The sequence below is a fragment of the Oryctolagus cuniculus genome, chromosome X, assembly GCF_051225735.1.
Source record: "Oryctolagus cuniculus isolate XC-2025 breed Fujian yellow rabbit chromosome X, ASM5122573v1, whole genome shotgun sequence".
Lineage (NCBI taxonomy): Eukaryota > Metazoa > Chordata > Mammalia > Lagomorpha > Leporidae > Oryctolagus > Oryctolagus cuniculus.
Window position 1 is genome coordinate 101,747,347 of NC_142888.1, and position 12,295 is coordinate 101,759,641.

The 12,295-nt window shown below is 38.8% G+C and overlaps 1 protein-coding gene across 6 annotated transcripts in view; it reads right to left on the reverse strand.

Moving 5' to 3' along the window:
• Positions 1-616: 616 nt before the first annotated feature.
• Positions 617-12,295, reverse strand: part of TENM1 (teneurin transmembrane protein 1) — an 870,866-nt gene continuing 859,187 nt past the window's right edge. For all 6 annotated transcript variants that reach the window (XM_051827790.3, XM_051827788.3, XM_051827787.3 and 3 more), the window contains 4 exons: positions 10,910-11,297; positions 8,695-9,915; positions 7,690-7,832; positions 617-5,959 (listed from right to left, as the gene is read on the reverse strand). In XM_051827790.3, the coding sequence (XP_051683750.1) occupies positions 5,201-5,959; positions 7,690-7,832; positions 8,695-9,915; positions 10,910-11,297 (2,511 nt within the window). In that variant the 3' untranslated portion in view covers positions 617-5,200. The remainder of the gene's footprint in view (positions 5,960-7,689; positions 7,833-8,694; positions 9,916-10,909; positions 11,298-12,295) is intronic.

Below are 12,295 nucleotides of genomic sequence, written 5' to 3' on the forward strand. Positions count from 1 at the left end.
TAGCATTCCAATCAAATTTCAGCTAGGGGCTCTCGGGATTACATGTGTCCCCCTAGTAGCAGGTTAAAATGTTGAAGATCTGTTTGCTGGCTTTCCGGCATCACTTGTAAATACAACTTCATGTGGAAAATAACTCCCATGGTGACTGTAATTGCCTGGGATGCGGGGTCTTACAATGACTGTTGTTTTTATTCATCTTTCGTGGTTGCCCCTCTCAACGTCTTTTTTTCTTTTTCTTTTTGCTCATGTATTTGGGTGCCCTGGTCTCCTAGCTCTCCCTTATCCCTCTTTTATGATTTTTAAAAAATTTCCTTTCTATTGCTAAGAAGGCAGCAGGAGGCACTGAACCCTTTGGAAAAGTCATAGCCTAGAGGCCTTTACACTTCCAGCAGCTACTCTTCTTTGTTTATTAAACGGTCATTTGTGTCCGAGATCATATTTACATGAGACATCAAAATGAAGAGCCGTCTACCTGGGATCAGGGCCTCTCTGCAGCTACGTTTTCAAAATGACATGGTTTCATTGTTCCCTGTTAGGGAGCCACTCACTTTTCCTATCTCGGGTGACCAGGCTGACTTAAAAATGCAGTTTGGCGCATGAATAAAATGGGACACCATTTTCATTTGCAATTTTATTTTTTAAAAATGAAATATTCAAAGTACTTTTCTTTCAAATATCGACACATAATGTTTTACTTTAAATATTTACAGCATGTTGTTGTGATGCTCTTGTAGAAAAATGCATGCTTCTGGCCTGAAAGCCAGAGCAAAATGCAAAAGACCATTTAACTGCAGCCAGAGAACATGAACCTGTACAGTATCCAGTCACTTTTCAGCACAGGAATGAGAGCAGGAATACAAAATTGGAACCTATTGTTTCCTAGCAACATGGCTCAGGCCATTGTAACACAATTTCAGTATGATTAGAACCTCTAACTGTTGTTATATAGAAACTGAAAATGTTGGCATACACTGTAAACATCTTTACTTTTCATGAGAAAGTAAGCAGCTAAAAAGAATATTTTTCTGACAAAAAGGCTATACTTCTCTTTCTCTCTCTCTCTCTCTCTCTCTCCCTCTCTCCCCCTCCTTCTCTCTTACTGATACTTTCACCTGAAGAATAGTAAAGATTTAGACATTGTCATGATTCATACAAGTAAAATATTTTCAAGGACACAATCTGATAGACTAACATTTATTTAAGAGGTTAAACTCCACCACTAAATCTAAGGAAAGATTTTTAACTGCCAAACACATTTCCTTTGACAAATAATGTAAGATGACAACTGCCAAGACAAAATCCACAGCAAGTTTAACTCTAAATATTTTGTTACTGTTTAGGAAGTAACTTCTTACACACAGTAATATATTTGGTCCTTAAGAGCTTTCACATGAAGGACACACTGAAATAATAGTCACTATTTTGTGATTGAATTCTTTTTGTTTGTTTTCTGTGTTTTTTTTTGTTTTGCTTTTTTATTTTTTGTCTGTTTTTTTGTTTGTTTGTTTTTATTTTCTTTGAGAATAAAGAACCTTACAGAAGGCTGTGGAAAAGCAGTGTGAGATCTGAAGTACTAGTCAGGTCAGCTATGTGTATGTGAGTTCCAACAAGAATGTTGTGTACAATCTGTAGCCTTATGTGTTTTCCATAAGCTATAATACACTCCAATCTCTCTGAAAATTTCTATCAATACTTGGTTACTGTATTTTGGCTTTCATTTATATCAAATGCCATTATAATTGCCCTTCCATGAACATATCTTTATAAATGCAAAAACTTTGCCCTTTCTCAGGTGATATTACAGTGGGGCCTGGTCTGGTTAAAACATATTTCTAAAAGAGGAAAGAAAGAAAAGAGTCAAAGTAATATGATGGAGTGCCTGAAACTGTGTCAATAGTAATGAAAAAGAAACTCCACATGAAAATCATAACGTAATCTTTACCTCTCTGTAGGCAGCAAGTGAATTCCAAATTATACATTGTCAAGTGTTCATACATTTGGCTATGTTATGTATACTATGTTATATATGTGTAGTTTATATATTATAGATCTTCTAGATAAACTGACAGTAAAGACGCTTATTTTATACATAATTTTGGGGGGTTAAAATAGAACGTAGACTTATTTCTATGGTGTTTTGTTGAAAGTATGAATTCAGCTTTATTTCCTTGCCTTCTGCAGTCATGCTTCTAGTCAATTATGATTAGAATGACAACTACAAACAAGCATATTTAAATGTTTGTTAGACTTTGAATTTTCAGCTCATTTGGATCTCTAGAATATAGTGCAAGAGTAAAAACAAAACAAAGTAGCACAAATAAAATAGGCCTAACGGAGAAAAAGAACAACCGTGCAGTATTCCCTGCCTCCATCCCGCAGTGTTCTTCATAGGAGAGTCCAACTGCTGTGCTCTCACTTTAACTTACTTGAGTGGTGTGTGGCTGTGCAGTGTCAGCCACCTGTTTTCTGGGTATAAGAAATTCATGTATTTCTCTTAAAACTGACTTTCATCAGGAAATGCAAGTGAATTGCTGTTTCATTAATTTAGACTTCAGAGCTACAAGGCAATGAAGGTGTTCTTTCTATTCAGCCGAATAGGAAGTATTTAACATCTCCACGTTCATATTGAGAAATGCCAAAATGGTTCCCTCAGATTTACTACTCATTAGTGCTAACATTTTGGTGTTTTTCCTTGTTCCCCCCAAACTTTAGGAGTTGTAAAGAGAACAATAATAGTTCAAGGCAGTACTAAAACTGCTAACAAAAAGTGCATTTCCTGAATATAATACAAATAGAACTTTAAGAAACTAAAGGCACAAACTAACTAAATGTGTATTACAAACTAGAAATGCACAGTTCAAGGTAATTACTATTAAGTAAAAGCTTCAAATACATGTTTCTAATGGATATTTAAAGCAGTTTGAAAATGATATAACAGTGAATTGCAAAAGAGTATAACTGTTTAAAATATAAGCAAAATAGACTCCAATATTGATATCTTTAGTGATAAAATACATCAACACACGTATGAATGTATTCTTTATATACAGTTCACAAATTATTTTTCCATTTATTTAAAAGAACATCAGAGGTTCTAGAAACTTAAGGTCCATTTTTGAGGTTGATGTGGAGGTATTCAAATTTTCAACAAGTTTGTTAGTAATTTTAAAGTTCCATCTGGAATAAATACTGTGCCAAGCCTGATTCGGGAAAAACTCAATACTACAATTTTTGTCTGGATTAGCAATATCTTGAGCTAGTGCACTTCCAGTTACAAAGAGGAATGCATTCATGAGGATCTCTCTCTGTCTCTCTCAATATATGAATAAGAATGTGGTCATCCCAACCTGAAGGTTTTGAAAATGAAATGTTTGAATACCCTCTCCCCTAACATCTGTTGAGGTCCTTTGCTTTTCCTCAGTCTCCTCTGTGTGCTGTGAGTCAGACTCTTTAATAACCTTAACAGGAGCCTAGATTCTGACTTTGCAGATTTTCAGAGAGACTGTCATCACAAAGCAAGGCCATTTAGGTAGTAGCTGGAAAGAATCCAAAGTAACACTCCATCATAAATTCTCCTTCAGACACAGCAAATGTTCAGACTTGGTGCTGAAAGTGCAGAAGCTGGCTCAGGGGGATTCTCTCCAGGCCGCATTGTGGTGTATTTTTGTCTGTGGTAACTTACAATTACACAGCACTCTACAAACTGGCTCTTTGTCACTAGGCACAAATCTCCCAGCTCACTAAGGAGCTTCCTTTCCTGCAGGATTCATAGAGCTTGAGCAACTGCGCCTGATAGTGACACTAATCCTGACCTTTCTCCAAATTTGAAATGATCGCACAACAGATAACTTGTCCTGGAAAAAATAGTTATTTTCCTAGGCAGGAGAGATGATGAAATAAAAACAAATGGGTAAAGACTGAACTAAAATAACTAGCTGTATGAGTTAAGTTAGTAAAAATTAGGCTGCCTCTCCATACACAGTTGTAATGTCCTCGGTTGGAAAGGGTTCACTTAATTCAATTTCCCCGAATGTGGCTGGGAGATGTTCAAGACAGACTACAGGTTTGAAAGATAAATCTAAGTGGGCTGAAACAATGTGACAACTACTGTGAAATTTGGTTTGGTCTTTCACTTCACTCCCAGGTCTGGTTTCTTTTAAGGTTTTGGCTCTTACGAATGTCTGCAGTAGTAGTAAACCTATTTATCAGCATCCCAGGCACGACGGCCTTCTAAAGCCTCTTTTTGATTTTGTTTTGTGTGTTTTTTTTTGTTTTTGTTTTTTTTTGTGTGTGTGTGTGCTAACAGAATCATACTTGTTAGTAAATTACCTTTCACGTGCACAAAACCATTGGATTAGTGTACAAATACTGAATCACTAACGGGAAACTATGACCAAAACACACCTTATATAGAAATGAGAAATCCCTACCCAGGTTACTAAAAGCTATGTTTATATGATGCCCAAACAGCTGGACAGTTGGGTAAAAAGAACTCAGTCAAAACAGGTTGTGTGAGAGAGGTCACGTGGGCCAGCTGCTTTGGTATCACGTCCACACACGCGAACAGTGGCTCTTCAGGCTGCTAACCACACCTCCCGGGAAGTGTGGCAGACAGGCCGCAGCCCGCACACGCCGAAACACAGCACAACAACATGGCATTTACTTGAACAAGCAAGGAGGAATCACCGGGGAGGAAGGGCAAACGGGGCCTGATTCTGGGAGATGGTGGCTGAGGGCGTTTTACATTTCTTTTTAAATTTCCTATCACAGATCTGGAAAACGTGAAAGGGCTGGCAGGCTTTGGTGCGACTGCACCACCTCTGCAAGTCCCGCCCACAGTTACGTGTGAAACCCGGTGTCACAATCCAGGTAGAGAACCTTGGGTTCCTTCTGTGTCTCTGAACATACAAATGGCTCAGCGAATTTCAAGTGGTGCTTTCCGAAAACTTTTTGAGCTGTTGGAGTTCTACTTGTGTTATTTTGAATACTGCCACACAAGAACTAAAAATCTGTCATTTCATAAAGAGTTTAAACAAACAATATTAAAATACCATCTTCCGTCACATTGAAAGGCAGTTGGATATGTTTTTCCTCCATATTTACATATACAGAGTTCTGATCTAGAAAACCAATACAATAAACCGTTTTATGTTTTAAAAACAGGCAGTCTTTGGTGACGCAAAGGCAGAGATTTTTTTTGTTACCTCCTGCCTATTTCACTCTGTCTCATAAAGTGAATATTGTTGGCACTGTCAGAAAGTTCCAGATACTGCTCAACAGACAAAACAAAATACCCATCATAACCTTGTACCCTCCCGGTGCTCAGCAGCTGCTGCTTTTCCCCCTCTGTCCATGCCCGGATTCCCTCTTCCCCTTCTTGCAGGCGTCTTTGTTCCTTAGTCCAGGCCTGGGCCACGGCACGCTGTCTGGCGATCTCCAACACGTGATTCTTTTCTTCTTCGACAGTTGTCCCATACCGGATGTTGAAGCACAGGGCTCCGTGTTGGAGCTGAATATCTGCAAACCGTCTAGTCCTCCCATTCAACACAGAGGTCATCTGGGACACCGTGACATTGACACCGTTCTCCAGAATGCGCCTCCCCCCAGTGTTCCCGATGAGCACCAGGTCTTCCTCCAGAGACCCAAGCTTGATGAAGTAGTGAGTGTCCCGCCCCTCTATGGTAAAATGTAGATTTTCCAGGTAATGAGCATTATTGAGAATGGCAGCGAGCCGCCTGCTATCTTCATTGGCTACTCCTATGATATCAGCTGTTACTAGGCCATCCTTGATGGCAAACTTTATACCTTTTCCAAAAACCGAAGGGACAGCGGCAAACCGTGGTTGCTTCCCTCCTTCAAGGCACCGTCCGTCATTGTAGCGGGGAGTCATGGGAAGTTGGTCCAAGGAAATGAAATTCCTTAGCTGTTTCTGGAGCTCACACTGAATACCCAGGATAGTCTAGGAAACAAGAAAGGCCCAGTTCAAATGTGGCACAGGGTTAGACACCTGTCAGACACCTGGGGATTGTGGGAAGGAAAGACTTGTAAGGTTGCTTCCTTCTCTAATTTCTTGGTGAGTGACTTGAAAGCAAGCCAAATTTGGAATCTTCTCACCAGGCCTTTGGAAAAGAAAAGACTAACAGGTGCCTGATCACCTATCATTCTTATATCTTGATTGAAGCAAGCATAAGGAAATGTATGCAGATGATATCATAGAACCTCAGAACTAGAGAGTGCTTGAAATGGGTTCAGATCCCCCCAAACACTTAATTCTCGCCAAATCAACTGACATTGACTAGATGTTATTACTGCATCTGGAGTAATATATCAGCTACAGTGAGGAAACAGAGCTACACTCTGTGCATGTCTTTAATTTTCAGCTGTTTGTCACCTTACAAATAACTACAGTAAGGAAGCAAGAAGTTCACTGACATCTTTATGTGTACTTTAAAAGAAACTTTTTTATTTTTGGCAGTTCTCAAACATATTTACATAGAAAGAAAATACTTATGAACCTCCAAGTATCCATTATGAAGTGTCAAGCAATTTTCAATGTTTTGCTTAATAAGGATTTTTTAATTATAGAAAGCACTTGTGTATTTGCAAAAAAGGATAAGCCCATGGGATCTACTTAGAATTTCTTTTCCCTTATAAGTTTCAGACTCCACCCAAATTTTAGTTTTATTTTGTTAAAACCATTGTTTTTACAAATGTAGGTAGTCCTGTTTCTTTCCACTGAAAGAAAAAGCTTTTTCTGTTTTCATTTGTACCTTATTATCCAGATGAAATCATCGTTAAATATTCACGATTTTGGCATTCCTATTTGGTTCAAAGACTTCATCCCTGTAATATTATGTTTGCTTCATTGCAATAATATATTTTATTAAGATAATTTTATTCTGATCAACCCATGTTCTAAGGTACCATATCCTAAATTATTTACAGTCAGAAATCTGGTATTTTTTGGGGGGAGAAGTCCTTTCTTATTTTTTTATTACATTTTTAAAATGTTAACAGACTATGAAAAGTATATATACTTTTGAGATACTATCAGTTACATGCATACATTGTATAATGTCCAATCAAGGTTATTATGCTGATCTTCCAAACATTTAACATCTCTTCATAATGAAAACCTCCAAAAATCCTATCTTCTAGTGTTCTTAATAGAGGAATATATAATACATTAATGTTATCTATAGTTACCCTACTGTGCAATAGAACCCAGAACTTCTTGCTCCCATCTAGCTATAACCTAGTACCAGTCAAACAATCCTCCCTCCCCAGCTTCTGGTAACCACTGCTGTATTTTTAACTTCTATGAGATCACCTATTTTTAAGATTGCACATATGAGTAAGATCCTTTGAAGACATTTCATTTTTTATGTTTCCTAGTGAATACTCTTTCCTATGTAGAATCCACAGTCACCCTTGGTAACCTACTTCAGAACTTTAAAAGTTCAGTTTCTCTTTCCTCTTGTTTGTTAGTCATCACTTTATCAAAAGCCCCAATTTCCTGATCTTTTCCTCATGGAAGTTTTTCCTTGTCATAAGTCATGACCGTTTAGTGAATATTCAAATAGACTCAAGAATAAGTAAGCAAATGTATCTAAACAACATTTCATGGTATTGCATGCTCTTGTGTTGTTGTTTTTTCCAGCTACACAGAGATAGTAAAACTTTTCTCACCTTTCCAGGATCCCACTCTTGAGTTTTTGTCTGAAGCTGTAGAAGCTCATATGTTAATTCCAAATTTTCTAATTCTGGTTTGGGAAATCCAGGAAGTACATTGTGTAACTGGAAACCAAATAGCTCCAACCAACTTCCAATGTCTGTGAGAGAGAAAATTTAAAAGAAAAAGAAAAAAAAACTTTTAAAGCTCATACTTTACGATCGTTGTTGAAAACATGAAAGATGCCTTCAATATGTTCAGGCAATGGGAAGTTAGGGATCAAACTCCCTCTTTTTATGACCTACTGTAAAATACATGATCGTTCCTCTACAGGGGACGATTTCTGCTTGTAAATATTCCTAGAGCTAGGCTCAGGTTACTGCCTTGAATTTTTTTTTGGAAGTGTGTTTTTTTTTAAATTTATTTGAAGGAAAGAGAGAAGTTTTCCATCTGTTGGTTCACTTCCCAAACTGTCAGGACAGCCAGGGTTGGGCCAGGCAGAAGCCAGGAGCTTCATCTGGGTCTCCCACATGGGTGCAGCGGCCCAAAGACTTGGGCCATCTTCCCGTGCTTAGCAGGGAGCTGGATTGTAAGTGGAGCAGTTGGGACTCGAACCAGTGCCCATATGGGATGCTGGCATCTCAGGTGGCGGCTTAACCCGTTATACCACAACACCTGCCTTGAACTTTTAATGTGGTAGTGGTGCTAAAGTCACACTGATGATGATATGATATTTATATGATGCAACATAATTCTGAATTTTCCTTTTATGATATTATTTGTACAAACTTTAAAGAGAGACAGTGTAAAGGGGGAGAAAAAAATGTAGTGGGATGGAAAGCTTCAGTTTACGTTAACTTGCATGGTTTGCTCAGTTTAGAAAACTAAGTGAATGCACAAGAACCCGTGGGCTAACTGGCAGGAAGAGGAAGCATATTTACAAAGACATTGAGATTCTGTGATAAAAGCAACAGTACTGAGTTATGTCAAGTTTAGCGGGAAGCTTTACACTGTTTAAATACCTGTGGTATACTTGGCGACATCTTGAATTTTGCCAACTGGGTAGTTATTTTCAAAGGAGTAGAGGTTGAATGGCTTAGGAAGGAGGTTCAGCTCTTTCCATATGTGATGATTGGGCGTTGTCCATCTACCAGCGACAACATCATAGTCCCTTTGTCCCAGGTGTACTAACTTAGTGAGAAAATCATAGAGTCCTCCATGAAAACCAATGATGACCTGAAAGTCAGGGTAAGTGTCATGATAGATGTCACCATAAGGCGTGTATAATATCTCTTTTATCACCTGACCTCGACTGCTGAACACAGCTAGTGGGGTACCTGTATTATCACAGGCTACATAATACTCTTCACCACTGCTTAACTCCATGGCGATAAGATGACCTTGGAGATCATAATACAGAGATGTAATCTCTGAGCTCGTGTGGTTGTACAAATGAGTCACTCTTATGGGGTTGGCAAGGTCTGCATAAAAGAATTGGAGGTGCTGCCCTAGGCTGGACTTACTGGCAACACGTCGCCCAAGCCCGTCATAGTAATATTGTACAGTCCAGCCAGAAGCCTTGTTGTAGGCTTTCTGCAGCAGACCATTAGAATTATATTCAAACACATCATTTCCCCTCTGCCTCAGAAAGCCATCTTCATCCATCTTGTACTGAATCTCTCCTAATCTGGTGATGCGGTCTCGGAGGTCATATCGGAGAGGAGTAAGACGAGCACTGTTTCCATGGCTTAGGAGGTTGATATTTCCATTCAGATCATAACTATAACGCCATTGGGTTTTGTCATTTACAGAAACAGTTTGAAGTTGCCCATCAGCATCGTATTCGTAGAAGTACCTTGTTATATTGGCATCTACTCCTACCCTTATGTCACATATTACCATACGGCCCATATTATCATACTGAATAGTCATCCAGTAGGCAATCGCCTTTAGGATTTCATATTGGACTTCAATGACTTGTCCATTGGCACTAAAGATCTTGGTGTGCTTCATCACTGTAGTAGTTATGACCTGATTTAAATCGTAATTAATGACACTAAATTTTCCAAACTGCTCTGTTCTACCGGAGACATCAACGTATCTGTAGAGATCTATGGGCAAAGGGGTTTCATTGATCACAGCTTGCATGCTGGTGACACGGAAGTTGTTGTAGCTGTAGTCAAACCGTGCATTCACAAGACCTTCTTCACTGAATCTGAAAATCTGGCGTCCAATAAGAGGTCCTGTAGGAATCAAAATTAAAAATGAGAAAGGAACTAGGTGATCAAATGTGGAACAATCAAAAAGTCTAGTGTTATTTCAGTATTGATGCATTTACATTCAAAATGGAATAGTGGAAGATGACTTCTGATACCTAATTCCTGGACACATCTTGTAGACTTACAAAGGTGATCCAAAAACTTCATGGAGAAAGGAAATGGAAAGTTTTGAATTCCATGTACAAGAGGGGAGGTCTTCAAAAAGTTCATGGAAAATGGGTATCATGAAAAAACTTATCTTTTCATTCCATTTTCTTAGAACTTTGTCAAGTGTCCTTATATATTCTCATAGTGGTAGTCACCAAATATGGAAAAAATTAAAAATATTGTATAATATCATTATAGGATAATCTAATATAGAAACCACAGAAGTAATATTCCATCCAGTAGCCTGGGGTGATAAAACTGATATAATGAACATGCTTTCTTGTTATAATCACAGACAAAAGTACTTTCATTTCATTTAACCTTTGCTATAAAATCAAAGGGTCAGGTTTTGACAAAGTCCAGTGCTAAAGTAACTGGATCTGGGCATTTTTATACACCCAACAGATGAGATATATTCGAAAGTTCTGACTTTTGAAGATAGTTTGTCATCATCTGAGGCTTATAGAGATTACCTAGGGCTTGAGCTCATTTCAGTGAAACTCATATCTTGCAGCTGCATCTTTAGGAAGCTTTGGTGGTGAGAAGGAACAGGCATACAGTTAGACCAGATCTGTAGATCTCAACTTTCTTGAAAGCCAAGAGAAAGAGAAATGCACTATATGTCTTTTAAAGAATAGACTTTCATGTAGACTACAAGTGTTTTAAATTTTCCATAGAAGATAATTTGATAGCTAAAGTGAAAATTCGTTGGGTTGGAAGCATAAAGGTCAGTGCTTCTCAGACTGTAGTCAGCAAAAACATCATAAGAAAATACTAATGTTGTATACATCAGCACTTTTTCACAACAAACCTGTTTGCCTGTATCTGATTGTGCAGATGAATCCATCGTGCATCAGGTGTATTGTCTTAATCACTCCAGAAGACTCTTCATATGTTAATGTGACCTGAGTGGTATCATAGAGAATCTCCGACAGCCTTGCTTGCTTGGTGTACTTGTGCAAAACTCTGCGCCCGGTCCCCAGATGCAGGGTCTGCAGGAGTCGGCCATCTCGACTATAGTCTTGGATAAAGGAAGTGCTACTGTCTGGTGGGGTGTAGATGTTCCTGTAGTAGCCCACCGAAAGCATGGTTTGTAAGCTGTGGCGCACCATGCTAGGCATGGTGACTGAGAGAAGACAATCTGATTGGTCATACTCAAAGATGTAACGCCGCTGGCTATGTAAGAGAAGCATCACAGACTGAAATGAGACAAAAGCAAAATAACATAGAATGTGTCATTAAAGTTGAGAACATTAAAGAAAACACACCTTCATCCAGCCATCACTTAGTAAGGGGTAATGGAGTTGAAAGACAAGTAGTCAAACCAACATAGTGTGAAGTGTGCTATCATAGTGCAGGTACTGAGTGCTTCTGGGAGACAGAGCAAGAGCAGATAACCCAGACTTAAGAGGCCAGGGAAACCTTCCTGGAGAAAGGGACATCTGAGTTGAGACCTAAAGGATGACTAGGGATTGTGCAGGGAGGGTGGGAGAAGAGAGACAGTACTCCTAGTAGAGGATACAATATTATGAGGGTCTGGATATGAAAGAGAACATAGCTTTTTCAGAGAATGACAGGAACTGGCAGACAATGGGGTGGGAGTGGTAAGTGGCAGGAGGTGAGAACAGCTGGGCCGGGCTGGGTTCAGATCATGTGGAGTGTTCTAAGTCATGCTAAGGAATTCAGACTTAAGTGTGTTGATGAGAGAGAGCCATTGACAGGTTTAAGCCAGTTGAGGGAAGGGGTACCGTGGAGCTGGGAGAAACTGTCAAGTTGCTAATTTAGAAAAGTCCTTGCTGCTTCGATGTGAAGATGGATTGCAGAGAGGTAAACCAAGGTCAGGGTACTTCATGTATGAACTCAGCCACAAAAGTGCCTTAACAAAGCCAAAAAGTTAATGACGTCACATAGTGATGTTTTTCTGTGAAGCTACAAACTATTATTATTTTGCAAGTCATGCTTTATTAATGTTTGAATTTACATTTTCATGTAAGGGAAGCATGATGTTATGAGTGAATAATTCTCTGGTTATGCAACCCCATTTCCTGCAACTGATTTACTATTTCAGAAACAGCTATATGTTGATGAATGATGCCTAGCATGCAATAGGTGTTTCATAAGCATTGGTTGATCTTATTTTAATTTCATGTAAAAGCACTGTCTTACAGAGGACACTGATTCACTAACATTTAACTCT